At 40.1% G+C, this 19,154-nt stretch overlaps 1 protein-coding gene across 1 annotated transcript in view; it reads right to left on the bottom strand.

Annotated features, from left to right (window-relative positions):
• The window catches only part of INO80D (INO80 complex subunit D), a 69,481-nt gene that overhangs the window by 13,418 nt on the left and 36,909 nt on the right, over window positions 1–19,154 (bottom strand). Inside the window, exons 6-9 of the mRNA XM_053656823.1 lie at window positions 12,181–12,405; window positions 9,740–9,849; window positions 7,919–8,052; window positions 157–374 (exon numbers count right to left, since the gene is read on the bottom strand). Coding sequence (XP_053512798.1) covers window positions 157–374; window positions 7,919–8,052; window positions 9,740–9,849; window positions 12,181–12,405 — 687 coding nt within the window. The remainder of the gene's footprint in view (window positions 1–156; window positions 375–7,918; window positions 8,053–9,739; window positions 9,850–12,180; window positions 12,406–19,154) is intronic.

The raw sequence follows: 19,154 nt of genomic DNA, 5'->3' as shown, positions 1-19,154 counted from the left end.
GCTTGGTGTATCAAGTGTGTCTTCACAGTTTGGCAGCCTGATATACCAAATGGCCTATCTGTAGCCTGGTTCTAACACTAGACAGTAAATGAAACTAGGCGCCCCGTGAACAATCGGAACACGTAAAGGGGCGTGAACTCGGGCGCCGTCACTGACCGGATCTGGGAGGCCTCCACTGGCAGTGAGACGCTGGTGGGCATGCTGAGGTTCCCTTGGGGTACTGCAGGGGGAATGGGTTTTTGGGGTCGACGAGGTCCGCGCCTTCGCTTCTTCTTGTGTTTTTTGGTAAGTGCAGGAGGCTTGGTTTTTTTCCTGGGTTTCCTCTGCTGCTGGTGCTGAACTTTGCGGGAGCTATCTCCTCTCAAGAAATTATCCTTTGAAATGAATAAATGGGTATTTTTAAACTGAGATTGGGAGAAACCTGACAGCTACCTAAAAAATACTTATGGCTCTTAATATTTTATATAATGCCTAAAACACACTGCATACCTAAAACTATGTATAACAATAATAAATGAATAGAAACTCATTTTTATTTAATTCAAATCAATTCAATATATACATATAGTTTATCCCACATTTAAAGACACTGTGATGAGTGCTGTAGTATAAAACATTTTTTTAAATTTAATTTCCACTCAAAGAACTTACTCTACCATGGGGAAAACATAAACACAAGTATAATTAAGTACAGAACAGAGAAAGTTGTGCAGTAGTGATATAAGCACCTTCTATGGGTACACAAAAGAAAACACTTATTTTTAGTTTTGTTGGATTAAAGGACAAGTAAAATTTTACATCATTGGGGTCAAGGGGAAGCCCATTCTAGGTTAAAGAAAATGGCATGAACCAGACAAAAAGAACAGCAAATAAATGGGTTTGACCAGTACTTGGGGCATACTCGAGGATGAAATGTAAACCTAAGCTATTAAAGAAGTTTGGTACCAGATCATGTATGACTTTCATTACCCCACTGAAGATTTTAAACTTATTTTATAGGCCATAGAGAATGGTATTTGGTGACAGGAGTAGCATGACTTGACAAATGTTTTAATAGGATTAATACCCTTGTAAGCACTGTGAAGGGACAGCTAAGTGAATGGAGGCAACAGTTCCAATCAGCAGGCTAGTTAACAGTCAACACAGGATGAAGAGCTAAAGGAAGTATAAGTGCGAATGGAAACACAAGGGCCTGACAAGCCAGAGTTCTCATGATCTGACAGCTTCTTGGCTGTGGTGAGGATGGAGGGAAAATAAAGCCCTGATGTGTCACTAGGGTGACTGTTAGATAATGATACTATTAGCTGGGACAGAGAACACAGAAGAATATGGATTCAGAAGAAAAGTTAAGGAATTCAGTTTGGCTCACACACAGTTTGAGGTTTGAGATGTCCAGTAGGTAGAAGAAAGCTATATTTGGTGCCCAGAAATAAAGAAACAAATATGTAGAGCAGGAAATCATGACAGTAAGTCCTTCAAGTAAGGACCCACTGACATGGGTCAGGAAGACCAGGTAAAGAGAGGAGACAATGAGGCTACAACTCATAAAACTGCAATTAACTTCCGGTCAAGATGAAGGGTAGGCAGACACACGTCGTCTCCTCATGCAACCACAAAAAAGATTACAACTAAATCTGAAAACAAATTAACACCAGAACCATAAGAAAAGTGTACAGGAGCCCGACAACCAAGGATTTAAAGAAGCCACACCCATCCAGATGGTAGGAGGGGTGAAGACATGGAGACTTGGCAGAAAGGAGAGGAGATGTGGTCTGGAGCAGTGAGGCAGTGGCAGCAGATCCGGCACAAGCAGTCCTACGCTCACATATGGTGGATAAAGATCAGGAGGGATACCCTGGGAGCAAGCAATCCCATCCCCAGGCCAGACTGCACAGCCCAGGATCCTTGATCCAGGGTTCCAGTATCGGAAAGATAAACCACGTAACTTCTGCCTGTAAAAACCAGTGGGGGTTGGGTGGGAAGAAACTGCCGGATTTTCCGAAAACTACATTTAAAGGAGTTAAGTTTGGTCTTAAAACATACACACACCCATACACATTGCGATCTGGCACCAGGGCAACAGCTGGAAGGGAAGAGCTAACAGCCAGTAGCTAACAGGGAGTGGATGAAGTGACTGGAAATGGGGTCAGTGCCGGCCAAACCCACAGCACAGTTCCCTCTCCAAACCCTCCCCCAACAGAGAGACACATGTGGTGAAGCAGGCTGCGCTGCCCTGGCGATTACCTAAGGCTCTGCCCCACACAATTTACAGGTGCCTAGTACAGAGAGTCAAAGAAGTTCTACTTGAATACACAGAAACAAGCACAGGGAGGCTGCCAAATTGAGAAGATAAACATAACCCAAATGGAAGAACAGAACAAAACCCCAGAAAAAGAACTAAACAAAACAGACAGAGCAAACTTACCAAATGCAATGAGTTCAAAACACTGGTGATCAGAATGCTCAAAGAACTCAATGAGTATGGCAACAACGTAAAGGAAGAAATGAAGATTATACCAAGTGAAATAAAGAAAAATCTATAGGGAACCAACAGTGAAGAGAAGGAAGCTGGGATTCAAATCAATGATTTAGAACAGGGGTGTCAAACTCATTTTCACCAGGGGCTACATCAGCCTCATGGTTGCCTTCAAAGGGCCGAATATAATTTTAGGACTGTATGTGTAACTACTCCTTAACAGTTAAGGAGATGAAATTATATTCGACCCTTTGAAGGGAACCATAATGCTGATGTGGCCCCTGGTGAAAATGAGTTTGACACCCCTGATTTAGAATATAAGGAAGAAATAAACATTCCACCAGAACAAAAAGAAAAAAGAATTAAAAAAAACAAGGATAGTATAAGAAGACTCTGGGACATCTCCAAACAGGCCAACATCCAAGTGATAGGGGCACCATAGAAGGAAAAGAGAAAGAGCAAGACATAAAAAACTTATTTGATAAATAATGAAAAACAACTTCCCCAATTTGGCAAAGAAAACAGACATACAAGTCCAGGAAGTACAGAGAGTCCCAAACAAGCTGGACCCAAAGAGCACCACACCAAGACACATAATTAAAATGCCAAAAGTAAAGATAAAGAGAGAATCTTAAAAGCAGCAAGGGAAAGGCGGAGAGTAATTTACAAAGAAGTTACCGTAAGACTATCAGCTGATTTCTCAAAAGAAATTCTGCAGGCAAGAAGAGACTGGCAAGAAATATTCAAAGTGGTGAAAAGCAAGGACCTACAACCTAGATTACTCTATCTAGCAAAGCTGTCATTTAGAATGGAAGGACAGATAAAGTGCTTCCCAGACAAGGCAAAGCTAAAGGAGTTCATCATCACCAAGCCATTATTACATGAAATGTTAAAGGAACTTATGTAAGAAAAAGAAAACCAAAACTATGAACATTACAAAGGCAACAAATTCACAACTGTGAACAACTAAATAAAAAACAACCAAAACAGAAACAGAATTATAGGTATGGAAATCATTGGGGGGGAGGGTTATTAGCTAGAAAAAGGAAGGGGAGAATGGGAGAAAAGGTGTAGGGGTTAAAAAGCATAATTGGTAGGTACAAAATAGACAGGGGGGTGTTAAGAATAATATAGGGAATGGGGAAGCCGAAGAACTTACATGCATGACCCATGGACATGAAGTAGGTGGGGGTTGCTGGAGGGAAGATGGGCACCAGGCAGAGGGGGACAAAAGGGAAAAATCTGGACAACTACAATAATATAATCAATAAAACATACTTTAAATAAAACCTGCTGCAATTAAGTGAGTAGACAAAGAAAGAAGAATCAGAAACTAACATGAGAATACCGTATTTCATCAATTTCAAGACACACAGTTTCCTATTTTTCCCCTGGGGAACATTTTACATAATCCCGTCTCACAACTGCTGTCAGCCAGGTGACGGTCATTACAGCTGGCACAGCCTGCACACACGCCCAAAGCTGGTCATGGCTCTTCATGCCATCACAGTTTGAATGAATGTATGTGCACTGTTCGTTTTACATGTAGAGGAAAAACTGTTGTGCAGGCAGAAAAATTTTACAGAGAGCAGCAGGGTATAAAATTGTTATTGGTGAAGCAAACATTCAGTATTGAAGAAATGACCACAGTTCCACTTTTTTCAAAGCAAAACTCTAATGAAAAAGGGAAATACCCATAGAGGAGACAAAGCTATGTTAACAGGTGATGTACGCAGAAAATGCTGCATTTCACAGGTCAAGTAATTCAGCTGAAAGCAGGAATGATACAGAAGACAAAATCAATGCCTAACTAAGTCTAAAGAAGCTGTTTCAGTAAGCATAAGACAAAAATTGTAACTGATAAGAAAGGTACTGTGCAGCCTTTTTTCTTTCTGGTTGGTATATAAAACAAGAGTTGTTTTTATTGTACACCTTTGATTTGATGAAGTTAGCAATAACATAATTAAGTACATAAAAAGAGAGTAGACAATAGTATCTAAAGACTAGTAACTATTACTAGCATCAAATAAATTCAAAATAAAAATAAAATTAAAGCATAAATTCAGGAAATCTAAGAGAAGTTTAATCCCAGGCAAATAATTTAATTCAAACACAATTATAGACTTAAAGCCAAAATGCACAAATTCATAAAATAACAAAAAAAAAGCAGCTGTTTCCCAGTCTCTGTAGTTCTTTTTCGCACAAAATTTGAGGTCTTCTTTCATCATGACCCTTATTTAATTCAACAAACAGTGACTGAGCAACTAGTAGTAGTACCCACCAGAGTAGTAGGCATCAGTTCTATGCTTCCCCTCCAGTGCCAGTGTGGATCTTCGATAGGAGGAAGCCTACCTCAAAGTTACCTAGTATTACCTGGCTCTGGTTCTAGGCTTGGGTCTTACTCTTCCAAGCTAATGCCTCACAGCCCAGCAACATTTCTGGTCACGTGCCAGGTAATCCACAGACAACTGTCCACAACTGAGGCCCTGCCTCGCTCTTGGCCATCCCTCACTTAGCTCCTCCAGAGAGCCAGAGCCCCTATATCTTAAAGGCTTTCCTAACGCTGACTGTTCATTTACCTACCCTATTACAAACACTATTCACACCCAACTTTCTCACTACCTCATTCTACTTATATGCCAGGACAATAATGCACTAACTTACCATCTCTTGTATGGTCTCATACAACACATTCTGTCTGCCAGCCTGGACTTCCTGCAGCTTAAGTCTCTTCTACCAGTGCTGTCCTACCTAGTGACCAAGGCTAGTTCCATCGAAAGCTTGACCCCTCCCAGCTATGTGCCAAACCATTATCTATCCAACATCTACTAAACGAGCATCTTTGTTCTAAGCACTGGGGATACAGCAACGACCAGGAAATGCTCTTGCCTTTGTGACGTTCTAGTAGAGAGATACAGACAGTAAACAAACTAATTAATAAATAATGTAATGTTAGGTGGATTTTTTAAATGTTAGAAAAGAATAAGGTAGAGTCTGAGAATAAAACATGACAGGACAGAGGGGAGATGAACAACTTCTTTGGTGAAGTGACAACCGACCAGAAACCTGAATGAAATGAAAAAGTGACACGTGTATAAATCTGGCAGAGCACTCCAGGAAAGGAAAAAACAAGTGCAAAGCCCCTGGGGTGGGAACAGCCACTGAAATACTTATGTAAGTGTTCAAGAAACAGCAAGAAGGTAATGTCGCTGAAACTCGGGAAGTGAGGGGAGGGCACTTCTGTGAAGCCAGACAGGGTGTAAGAGCCAGTGGCTCACAGGACACGGTAGGAACTTCAGATCTGAGTGTCCTTGGGATGGAGAGCCAGTGGAAGGCTGTGATCAGGTCTATATTCTGCTCTAAAGGCTACATAATATGTAATTCCATTTAATAAGACCTTCTGGAAAATGTAAAATTATAGGAACAAAAATTGATCAGTGGAGACAGAGAAAAGGTTTGACTACAAGGAGGTAGAACAGGAATTTCGAGGGATGATGGAACTGTTCTCTACCTCGATTATGGAGGTGGTTATATGACTATATGCACTGTCAAAACTCAGAACTGTACATCAGAAAGAATTAATTTTAATGTATGCAAATTCAAAGAAAGTGGAATACACACACGACCCTCTGTGGCTGGTATATGAACAACATACCTGGATGTGGGGCAGGGACGGGGGTGGGCAAGATAAGAAGGGAGACACCAATCAGGAGACTATTACAACAGTGCAGGCAAAGATGACGGTAGCTAAGGTTACAAAGGTAGCAGTAAAGTAGATAAAGTGTGTTTGGACCCAAGACATATAGTTTGTAAGTTGAGTGAAGAGATTTGCAGTTTTGGCTGCCTAGTGTAAGTCTCTCAAAGTGGGGGAATGATGGGGTATGAGTATTTGCTAAATACTTATGTAATTTATAACCTAAAAACAGCTCGAACTAGTGCCAGATTTTGTAATTGCATTCAGAGAAAACACCATTTTAAAAACTTTGTAAATAAACCTTTTAAAACTCTGATTAATATTTTATTTATAGTATATAAAACGTATATTATTTTATGAGTAATTTTACTATACTAATTCAGCCTTATGTTTGCCTACCTGAATTTGCCTAAGCAGGAATATTTAATCAGCTGGAAAAAAATTAGCCCCTTACAATTACTTTAAAAGAAATTGTATCCTTGGGTTGCCTCGTGTTCTTTAAAAGAAATTGTTATTATGTGAATTCAATAAACATTCACCTTACTGAGTCAATAAAGTACATCCTGAAGAAGTTTTCTTAGTTGACAATACTTTCCTAGTCTTATGAGAAGCATGTCAAATAGCCTAACTTAAAAATCAGAACGCACAGCTGGGATGAGTGACCTCAGCGGTGTGAAAGCCACGGTGCTCACATGACCAAGGGGCATCAGTGAAGACCCACAAAAGTGGTTCAAGAACCTAGGAATCATTTCTTAATCACGACAAAGCCTGAATGAGCTCACAAAAATATCTACATTTTAAATGTTTTAAAATTAAAATGGGAAAATAATTATTCAACATTCGTGTATGTAAGTTTAGTATACAAAATTTCAAAATACACGGCCCATAAAGAAAACTTAAAAAAACAGAGAGAAGCCAGTGAACTAAACACATGGAAACTGAGGTTAAGAAAGCCTGTATTACGAGTTCTTGTTAAACGTTTAGCTAGTGGCAACACAAGGGTCACAAGCTCAGATGGTAAGTCCTACCTGGCCCTTGGTTACCCCGATGTACCTTGAAAACTATAACAGGTTCACAGTGGGTGAGAAGTGCCTCACTCAGCTGTTTAGTACACAAACCTTGCACAATACCTTGCAAATAGCAGAGGAACTCACTGAGTGTCCAATGGGTGAAAACAATAAAAATGCCACTTATTTTAAGTGACTGCATAAATTAGACAGTTCACTAATTCAGGCTTGTCTCTCCACTAAATTATCCTGAATTAATTAGGGCTTATGATACTAACATTAGCAAAAGCAATGATTAAGTTCAGCAGAATTACAGAAAAGTTTGGCTTTTGGCCAAAACTCTGTTAACTATCTAAGGCATTCCCAGAACTGTACATAATACAACAAAAATCTAGAGAAATAAGGCAAAAAGGAGTTTGGGAAATCTGCTATGATTAAGAAAATGTAACAAGAAGAGAGGTACAGAATAAGGATAGATATAAACAAAGTAACCATATTTAACCACTAAAACAGCATTTTTGTTGTTTATAAACAAGGGTATGAAATAGATTCAATGGGTCATGACCAACATTTGATTTTTAGTAAAAAAGAACTAGAAAATATTAGGTACTAAGAGCATTGTTTCATAAAACTTGTTTCAATGACTTATAGACATACATATTTTGTACTAAGTCACAAAATATTTGTGACTAAGGACAGTTATCCAAAGTTTGGGCCTCTGATGAAGAAACCCGAACTTACCATTTTTTTGGCATGTTCTTCACACAGAGGCGTCTGGTGCGTGATGTCAAAAACAGGCACAGAGCACTGCTGTCCATCTGCAAACTTGGCCGTGCAACTTGAGAAGAGCTGCTGAGAGCGGTTCATGAGGATATCTGGGTTTTTTCTAAGTTAAGAGTACAACACACTGAAACTCTAATTACTTGATTTTTAGGCATGGAAAGTTTTCTTCTTTGCTTACTTGTGTTTTCTAAGTATAAATTTTATTATCTATAAAAGCTAAAGAACCAACCTAGCTACTGATAAGAGAAAATGATGACAGTTTTATCATCATTATTTATCAGAGTCTATTTTGCCACTGTGTCCCTAAACACACGTTTTAAGGTCATTCTGATTTCTGTTACTTGTAGAAGCAGAGTCATTTCCTTCTTAACACACTAATTCTTCTTACAAGTTCCAATATAATGTTTTCAAAAAAGAAACTTTCTTTTAAGGGAAACTCCTGCATATGATTCTCATCAAGAATAAAACCAGCTCTGGCTGGTGCGACTCGGCTGGTTGAAGCACCGTTGCATGCACTGAAAGGCCGAGGGCTGGATTCCCAGTCAAGGCACATGCCTGGGTTGCGAGTTCGTGGTCCTCACTGGGGACACGCACAGGAGCCGCAACCCACTGATATTTCTCTCTCACATCGAGGTTCTTCTCTATCTCTCATTCTCTCCCTCCACCTCTTCCCCTCTAAAATCACAAAATATATCTTTGGGTGAGGATTAAAAAACAAAGAAGAAAAAAAAACTGAAACTAACACAAAATAGTATTTAATGAAAACTGTAGTTGAAAAAATAAAGATTACAATTAATTAGCTGGCATCGAAAAGAATAAAAATATAAAGATATAATTCTAAAAAAACCAATCTACCCAAATTTGGATTTTTTTGTTGTACATTTCCAACACCAAACTCAAACTTAACAAAAATCTCCTTTTAAATCAAAACTGTACTATTAAAATTAGAACATCAGCTTTACACAATCAACATTTTAAGTATCCATACCTTTAGTCATTAACTACATCTCCCCCAAATTCACTTTATATCTACTCAGAAAGTATCTTCCTGTTTTTCCTTTCATGTTTTTATCATCACGACTCTTCATAAAGCCTTTACAGCATACAAACTGCTGCTGGGAAAGTTATGAAAACACAACTTCAAGAATAGAAAGGAGAGCAAAAGTCAGATAGCACAGTAAGTAATTGTTACTATATAAATGTTTTAAGTACTACTCAATTTTAAATGTTTAATACAAGTGGGAGTAGTAAGATTTCACAATCAGCTTGAAGCCCTTAATGTAAGTTTTCCTTCAGTGTTACGTTTTCTGTCTGAAGATATCTTCTCTCCTGGTCAGCAATGTTTATCTGTTATTCATTTCCAATCAGTGCTGTACACAATACAAATAGCAAGCTATTCCCACAGTAAAAGGCACACTGGAAAGCTACGTAACTTTCTTGGAAGATGAAATCATATGATTTCATGAATCATATGATTTGATTTTTCCATTGATTAGTGTTACAGCTGCTTCTTATAAACTATCTAGAACCATTGGAAGGACTGAAATTCCGTCACAAAATTGAGTTAAGTGACAGCCCTGGAAGAATCTGCTAGTTGCTGTCAATTTTCCTTACTGTGAACTCCAATGACATAAGCAGGAAAAAATTATTCAGGGGACATTATGGAAATCAGAAGTCATATAAAAATTAAAGTCATTCACTTGCTCAAGAATGAGACACCCGGCCCTGAAGGGTCAGGACTTTCAAACGCACACGCAGTCCAGTTAGTTCACAGGATACGCTGGAAGCAATGCCTGGTGAAGGGAAGGGCTCTGTTCGCGCAGGGCTCGCCCCTCGCCGTCCCGCTGCAGGCCGCGGGCTCCGCCTCCCTCAGCTTGGTCCGGCTTACGCTAAGAAAGAAAAATAATTAATGTTTAAAAAATGCTTAAAGAATCCAGGGAAATTTTCAACACTGAGTTTACCACAACGTAATACCAACATGTTACCTCTCTATATTCATTAAATAAAATGAAGATATGGGTTATAATGATCAGTTCCGCGGTTTCCCCAAACTGCAATCAAAAAAATAATTATATTATAATCTGTTTCAACTGTGCCTTTTTTTTACAAAATTAAAGTGATAATCTGATTCCTTTGGCATCACTAGGGGACAAAGAAAAGTGATGACGAACAGGAGACTAGCTGTGTGACGCTGGCAGGTTAGTTAGCCTTGCTTAAGTCTCAACGTCCTCCCCTGTACAATAGAGGTAAGAGATAAGAAAGGATAACACATTTAAAACACTTAAATACAGAGCACAGCCCTGGCTGGTGTAGCACAGTGGATTGAGCGCGGGCCTGCGAACCACAGGATCGTGGTTCGATTCCCAGTCAGGGCACATGCCTGGGTTGCAGGCCAGTTCCCAGCAGGCCAGTTCCCAGCAGGGGACGCACAAAGGGCAACCACACATTGATGTTTCTCTCCCTCTCTCCTTCCCCCCTTCCCCTCTAAAGATAAATAAATAAAATCTAAAAAAAAAAAAAAAATACAGAGCACAGGGGAACCTAGTTTCTCTGAGAAGGGTAGGTCTCCGAATGAGCAAGCCAAGACCTAAAGGATGCTCTAGGACACTGCCCGCCCCACAGAGGACTGGGCACTCTGAGCAGTGGAGAATGTGGCAGGCGCCGTCCTTATGCAGGTATGTGGGATTCACATGCAGAGTTTTAAACAGCTCTAAACATGGCAACGAGCAGAAAACTCTTAAAGGCATACTATCTTTTTGAGATAAGCAACTGAAAAATAGGTTACTTTCTTACAGCAAATGTAATGAAAACCAAAACACACAAAATAAAATGAAATTACAAAAAATATACAGGTATGTAAGAAATATAATCAATAGCTATAATGCAAATTTGATTTTTCAGTTTTCTGTTTTAACACTTTTTCCCCCTCAAGTAGCTCATCTCTACAGAAAAATTAAAATTCATAGGCTATAAATTTTCTTAACTTTAATTAATAATCCCACTATTTAGAGATAACCATTGCTAATATGTAGATGTACAAACTCCTAAAATGTTATATAGTATATATTCAAGCTTATCTAAAAATAAGTAAAAAAGTGTGAAATAATAAATTCAATACAGAATTAAGCATTCTAAATTTTGAAAATTACTTCCCTAGTTAAGTAAGATGTTTTAGAAATGTTTAATTTAGTTAAGCTAGTACTTTCAGAAGGTATATAATCTAAGTAATTATAAGTTTTCATCACCTAGAGACATTTCTAAAGTAGTAACATACCATAATTTCTTCCTTGAAATATCAGATAACTCTACATCTCCATTCTATAGATTTTCATTCAATACAATATTATGCAAACATTATAAATCATGTTTCTAAAACAATCTTTAAGAACATGGGGGAATGGCTATAATATATTTTTAAGGGGAAAAAAGCTAGATATATAACTCTTAAAACCAGTACAGATCAATTTTGCTTAATTACAAATATAAAAATGAGAAAGTATAAAGACTGACATTTGTATTATGAAACTATTAAAAAAAAGTCATGTTTTAGAATAATGAAAAAAATCATAATTCAGTGTTAAATGGAAAAAAGCAGAAAACAAAAAAATCGTGCATGATTTCAATTTTGCTTTTCAATGCAAGCATGTGGCTTACTGAAGATTTCATACACACATATACACACACACAAAAAGTCTAGAAGGAAACAGAATCAAAATGCTTATGACAGTCTCTCTGATTTGTGAATGGTGATACTCCTTACGGAGATTTTCCCCCTTCTTTTTTTTCTATATTTTTCAAAATAAGCCAAGTATCTATACTATAAACAGAGGGATTTCCTCCCCAAAGAGATGCAATGTTATAAAACATTTTGAACTGATAATATGAGATAATGTAGATAGTGACAGAAAATACATTTCAAAAAAAGCTTTAAGGATGTAAAAAATGTAAAATGCTACTTTTTTAGTAAAAAAACTATAAATATTACTTTAAATAACACAAAAATCCTACATATTATATATATTTTACAGACAGGTAACATTCTCAAATTGTTTATTGAATGAATTTTAATGAAGTTTATATTAGCGTCAAAATCAAAGCAGAGTGCGTAAATATTTCAGACCTAATGTCTGCCGCCCGTGGTGCCTCAACTACCCTCTCAGAAAGCACACAAAGCAGACGAGACGGGTGCTCAGAAACAGGCGTCTGTGCCGGGCTCTGACCTGGTCCGGCTGCACGCCGCCCTCTGCAGTTCCTGGAGTAGCTGTCCGGTGCCCTCTGGCTCTCTGCTGGCCGCCTGCAGCAAGGCTTTCCTAAATGTGTGCCGGCATTTCTTTTGTCGAGATTCTGCCCGCTCCAGGCGGCAGAGGTGCTTATATTTCTGCTGAAAGTAAGTGCAAAGTTGGGTCACCCTGGAGCTCCTACTCTCCGTATCATCATCATCTGACCTGAAAGGTGCAAAGAGAGAAGTGAAAGACTGATTACCCGTTAGGCTCATTTTAGAAAGGGGAAGCATGGGGAGGAAGGTGGCTGGATGCAGAGGGTTAAAACTTGTGGCATGTGAACACATCCTCAGCAAAATTAGAGGAAGAGAATTCCAGTAGTGCTGAAAATAAGTACAGTATTTCAACAAAAAGGCAAGGAGGTAGAGGCAATCCGATGCTTTAAGAAGCTTAACCTTCTCAGCAAATCATAATTTCACAATGCATCAGTGTCTTCTAAATTTTAAATAATTAGGAATTCTTGGGAAGAATATGTATTATTTACCTTTACTTACTAAAAAGTCTGAGTAAATGACATGGCAGTTATGAGGAAACACTCAGCATAATTTCATAAAAGATAGGTCATGCCAGAAACAGCAGTGAATCCTAGCACTGTATCATCAAAAAGATGCCATTTTATACGTACTGGTTTTTAACTACATTTTCCTTCCTACACACAAACAATTTGGATGGTAGGGGTCACAATCATCCTATGTTATGATTTTAAGTATAGGAGATAGATCCTAAACAGCATTTCATACACCACGGTTTATGCTAACGTCCAATGCTTAGTGGCCCTGCAGGGGTGCTGCGCAGAAAAGGATGCAGAGGGCACTGGGTAGGCTCAGCAAGAAAGAGTGCTGGGGTCAGTGAGGGAGCCCTCTGCCAGGGAGGTTAGACAGGTCACTTTTGTATTCTCTTACTGTTTACTGCTGGGAATAGTGCACACTAGACTTGAAAACCGATGGTGTTATTTTACCTTCTTTCTCTTCTTGTAACATAAATAAACAGCACCCATGTGACACTATAAACTAAGCATTATCTTCCTAATCATCTATAAATCATGGCTTGGTTTCTCTGATGTGGCATCCCTCCTTTCTCCTTCAGAATAGTTGATTAACAGGCTGTCTGTCAACCTGTTCAGTATACATCCTAAGGAACACGTTCTCCTCAGTGTATGTTCTCTGCAGATACACCAGTTGAAGATTTTACTTCAATCTTTTCACATATGCAACACTCAACAGTTATTGTCTATTATGCTAAATACTATAAAGGAGAAACAAAACATTTGAAGGAGTTTGCAATGGAACTTAGACAACACAAATGCATCCCAAACATCAGACGATTCAAGACAGATCCAGTAACTAAAACAGTGGGGCAGTCAGACCAATGATTCAAACATCCGACTCAAATTTGAAAAGTCTGGGAGCTCTTTAAAATGTCAGATTCCCACGCCTCACCTCAGATACAAACCAGAGTGCCCACGGGATGGGACCCAGGAACTTGTATTCTGAACTGTCCCCCCAAAACCCACAGCAGGTCTTTATTTGCGAGCTCTAGTAGAGCCGTAAGTGTTGTAAATATCTTAAACACAAAGTAGACACCAATAAGTACCATAAGAGAGGCACAGATAAAGTGCTAAAGTTCACTAGTAAAGGCTGCTGGATGAAAGACAAGAAAAGTTGTAAAGAAAGGGTAGGATCTGAAGAAAAGGCACAAAGGGTACCTCGCAGCGATGAAACAACATAAGCCAAGACACTGAGATGGACAGGGTGGGGGCAGCGAGCACTATGTAGCTCAGTTTGGCTAAGGAGTGGGGTGTGTACGGGAATGTAGTAGATAAATTCAGTAACTTTGAATCTGCATAACGAGGAGAATGTAAGTGCGGCTGATAGAAAAAAGAGAGAAGAAACAGTAAGTTGTAAAGGAAGTAAAGCTAGAGTGGGTAATCACTTGCCAAAATTGTTATTTGAAAAGACTCTTACTGCATAGAGGACTGGCCTAGATTAGTGGTTCTCAAGTTAACTATGGAAAGATGCACCTGGACACAACACCATCATACAAGTTTTCAAAGCTTATTCATAATTTTTATAGTTACTTATTGTGAACCAGTAACGGGGAGTTTGCAGACCAGCACCGGCGCACAGACTATCCCTGGTGTAACCCTAAACTAGAAAATCTCCTAGAGGCCTCCCACTTCTAAGGCGCTATGACATTAACGTTACAGACCTGGTTTTGCTAAGGAAGGGAGCAAGCTGGAAAGAGAAAGGTCAGTTACTAGCAGCGCCAGGCCTGGCACAGCACCTACTGTATTCCCAAGGTATGCTAGTTTCCCTCCTATGAAATGAGAGATATAGCCAGTGCCTTGCCTATTCCTGAGGTTAAGAAAATGAAAAAACATATGTAAAATCACAATGTAAGTACAGGTATCACCATTATTAAAATGCTGATAATAACTCCAAATATAAAGCCACAAATTCCAAACCCGATTTCCTGAGACTTCAGGCTTATCCATAATCTTAAGGCATAACACGAAATTCCCCAAATAAATTTCATTTTACTTTACCTTTTTAAAACAACAAGAGCAAAAAAGTTAACACCTCTGATAAAAATATGGGAGTCAGAAAGAGGCACGAATATTGAGGAAAAGGATGAGTTTAATTATGCTGAATTTAGTGTGTGGCAGAATAGTCGACGATAAATAGTTGATAGGCAGTTCCAACTCAAAAGAAAGGTCAGACTCTGAGAAAAAGATTTTCGAGTTATTCACATACAGATAACAGTCGAAACAAGAAGCAATAAAAGGCTAATGGCAATGTGGCAACTCTGATACTCCAAGGAACCCAAAGCAAGTACACACAGGTTCAGATATACTTGTGGGTGCATTTTTGGTCTCAAAGGAAGCACAGCATATCTCTTCCCAAATTCCTTGGTCAAAAAACAAACAGCCCTGGCCCCGTGACTCAGCTGGTTGGAGCACCTTCCCCAAAACTGAAAGGCTAAGGGTTCCATTCCTGGTCAGGGCACATGCCTAGGCTGCAGTTCCACCTCTGGTCAGGGAGTGTACGGGAAACAACTGATTTCTCACTCTACCCTTTCGCTCCCTCTCTCTAAAATCGACAGGCATGTCCTTAGATGAATATTAAACAGGCAAACAAACAAATATTTTTCTTTTTTTTTTAAAGATTTTATTTCTTTATCTTTAGAGGGGAAGGGAAGGAGAGAGGGAGAGAAACATCAATGTATGGTTGCCTCTCATGCATCCCCTGCCGGGAACTGGCCTACAACCCAGGCATGTGCCCTGACTGGGAATCGAACCACGATACTTTGGTTCACAGGCCCGCGCTCAATCCACTGACCTACACCAGCCAGGAAACAAATATTTTTCTTAAAAATCAGAACTGAAGCAGGAGTGGGAAGCAGGGAATGGAAGAGATAATGGGCTGCCTTCACAGAACTTATCCCGACAAGATGAACCCGAGATTCTAAAATGAGTCCGGGACCTACAAAATCAAAGTTACCATGCACAGTAGAGGGCAGACCACTTTTCATTACAGGAAGGAAAAAAAGACAGACACAGACTTAGGGAGCTGCCACGCCCCCAGAACCCCCATCAGTTCTCCTGCCCCAAAGCTCGTGAACCCTGTGCTACAGGACCTTATAGAAGCTTCCTCTGGCAGGCATGATCTAGTATTAACTCCATCTCCAGCCCCTCTCCTGTCTCTGGGGGGATGAGGTTCAGATGAAAATTCCTAACCACAAATAAAGGCTTGGTCTTTCTGGTGACTGGCACCCAATCACAAGCCACCCAGGAGCCCACCTGGAGTCACCTCATAGGAACAAAAGATGCTCCCAGTGTGCTTATCATTTAGAAAATTGTAAGGGTTTTAGGAGCTGGGGACAGAGACCAATACATATTTTCCTTTATCTCACAATGAACCTTAACAATTTATAGCAGTAATCACCTTTACTTTTAAAAAGAAGATACCAAATCAATAACCTAACATTCCACATTAAGAAATGAGAGGGAGAGAAAACTAAACACAAAACAAGCAGAAGAAAGAAAACAATGAAGACTAAAAGAGAAATAAATAAAAAAATAGGAAAAGTATGAGAGAAAAATTGATGAAACCAGACATTGGTTCTTTGAAATGATCAACAAAATTAACAAGCTTTAAAGTTCAATTAACCAAAAAGAAAAAGCATCAAGTTAGCAAAATTAGAAATGAAAAAAGAACATTACAATGTATCTTAAAAGAAAAAAAAATTTATAAGGTACTATTACAAAAAAGTATGCCAATTAAATTAGATAATGAGGAAATGGACACTTTTCTAGAGATACACAAGTTTTGAGTTTCACTAGAGAATAAAAGTCTGAATAAACTGACTGTAGCAAAATTACAACTAAAGCTACCAAACAACCATCATTCAGAACCACTTGAAGTCTAGCTGAGTGGAAGTCCTACAACCAAGGGTATAAAAAGCCACATCGAGACTGGCAGAGGGGATGAAGATGCTGCAAACTGGTCCCACCCACATGGCAGATAAGATTCGGGAAGGGTATTTCAGCTGTGGAGGTCCCCCTTTCAGGAGTGAGGGGTCCCAGCCTCACACCAGGCTCCCCAGCCCCACACCAGGCTCCCCAGCCCAGCCAGGGTTCCAGTGACAGGAAGTGAAGTCCCTGTAACTTCTGGCTGTGAAACCCAGCGGGGATTGTGGATGAGTGAGACGGAGGGCTGCTGATGTCCCAGGCAGTTCCTCTTAAAAGGTCCATGCACAAATGTATTCGTGCTCACTCCCAGTGCTCACTCCAGCACTGGGGCAGCAGCTTGAAAGGCACAAGGGACACACAGGCAGGAACTTACCGCATTTTGCCATATATACTGTGCACTTTTTGCCCAAATTTTTAAGAAAAAAACAAGGATGAGCATTATATATGAATATAATGGCTACATAATGTGAGTATTATGATCCCATGTATAAAGTGCTCAGAAACATGGGTACACATTATAAACAGCAAAATATGAAAGTCGTCTGGCATTAGGGCAAGAGCTGGGGGGTGGGGCAGCATTCTAGCAGACAAAACTGCTGGCAGAGGCCATTGTTCCTTTTCTGATCACCCTCCCCTCAGACCAGCAGGTAGATGCCACATCTGAGTCTCCATCAGCCTACCTCTCACTGTTCATGTACCTCCGCCCTCTGCCTTCTATAACAACTCCCCAGGTTGCCGTGGCTTTTCCATACTAATGGCTCAAACTTTAGACTTTACTAAAATTCTCAAACAAGCAGCATCTAGCCTCATACCACTTACTATGTACCCCAAGGCACGGCACTGGCACTAGAAGTAGCTGTCCATGGTTCACAGCTTAGCCTGTCTGGGCACCTGCAGGCGCAGCACAAGTAGCAGCCATCTGCAGATCACTTTGTAGCTCTGTTCCGGTGGCCCTGGACAATGCGCAAGTGGCAGCTGTCCTTGGCCTGCACTTCCCGGGAGGCCCCTGATCCAGCACACAAAGTAGACAGCTTCAGACCACATGAAAGCATTACCCAACCACCTCCATAAGCAACACAAAGAGTGAACTCAGTGGGCACTGGAGCCCCGCTGAAGTAAGTCCATGGGGCGGGCTCCTGCACAGTTGATCCATCATGGTGGCTAAAGCCAGTGCATGCAGCCGATCAGCCTGGGATAAATCTCTACCACTGGTGTCACAACAGCAATCAAGGCTCGACTACAAGAGGAGGGTATACACAGTCCACATGAGAAGGGGAGATGCAACCGGAGTGCCCAACTTGGGTGGAACAGGGAAGCTGTGCCATTGAACCCTACAGTAAGTACACCAACAACATTAGGCCACACTACCCAACCCAGGAGATGTATCAGCTTTGCCTAATACATAGAAACAAACACAGGGAGGCTGCCAAAATGAGGAGACAAAGAAACATGTCTCAAATGAAAGAACAGAACAAAACTCCCGTAAAAGAACTTTACAAAATTGGAGACAAGCTCTCTACTACATGCAGAGTTCAAAACCCTGGTTATGACCCTGGCTGGCATAGCTCAGTGGATTGAGCGCAGGCCTGCGAACCAGAGTATCGCGGTTCGATTCCCAGTCAGGGCACATGCCTGGGTTGCAGGCCAGTTCCCGGTGGGGGACTTATGAGAGGCAGCCATGCATTGATGTTTCTCTCCCACTCTTTCTCCTTCCCTTCCCCTCTCTCGAAAAATAAATAAATAAAATATTTAAAAAAAAAAAAAACCCTGGTTATGCCCTGACCAGTGTCACTCAATTGGCTGGAGCACTGTCCCATACACCAAAAGGTCACAGGTTCAATTCCTAGTCAGGTTACATGCTTAGGTGGCAAAATTGGTCCCTATTCAGAGCATGTATGGGAGGGAACTGATCAATGTTTGTCTCTCACATCCAAGTTTTTCTCCCTCTCTCTCCTTCCCTTCCCCCCTCTCTAAAAAAGAGGATGAATAAATAATAAATTACATGCTGTAGCTGCATTTCCAGTGGTGTATTCTCCTTAAAAAAATAAAATAAAAACTTGTTATAAGGATGCTCAATGAGTGCTGGCTTGTGTGGCTCAATGGACTGAGCACTGACCCATAAAACTAAAGGTCACTGGTTTGATTCCCTGTCAGGGTACATGCCTGGGTTGTGGGCCAGGTGCCCAGTTGGGGGCAAGCCAAGAGGCAACCAATGTTTCTCACACATAGATATTTCTCTCCCTCTCTTTCTCCTTCCCTCACCCCTCTCTAAAAAATCCTAAAAAAAGAAAAAAAAAAAGCTCAATAAACTTACTGAGAACTCCAAAAGTATTTAAAAAATAAAAATCATAAAAAAGAACCAAACAGAAAAGAAGGATACACTAACTGAAATGAATAATTTACAGGGAATCAACAGTAGAATAGGTGAAGCCGACAATAAATC

Source organism: Artibeus jamaicensis, unplaced genomic scaffold, assembly GCF_021234435.1.
Source record: "Artibeus jamaicensis isolate MK-2021 breed Jamaican fruit bat unplaced genomic scaffold, CSHL_Jam_final contig_1015, whole genome shotgun sequence".
Classification (NCBI taxonomy): domain Eukaryota; kingdom Metazoa; phylum Chordata; class Mammalia; order Chiroptera; family Phyllostomidae; genus Artibeus; species Artibeus jamaicensis.
Note: the sequence above shows the minus strand (reverse complement) of the source record. Positions and strands in the feature narration are given on the sequence as shown.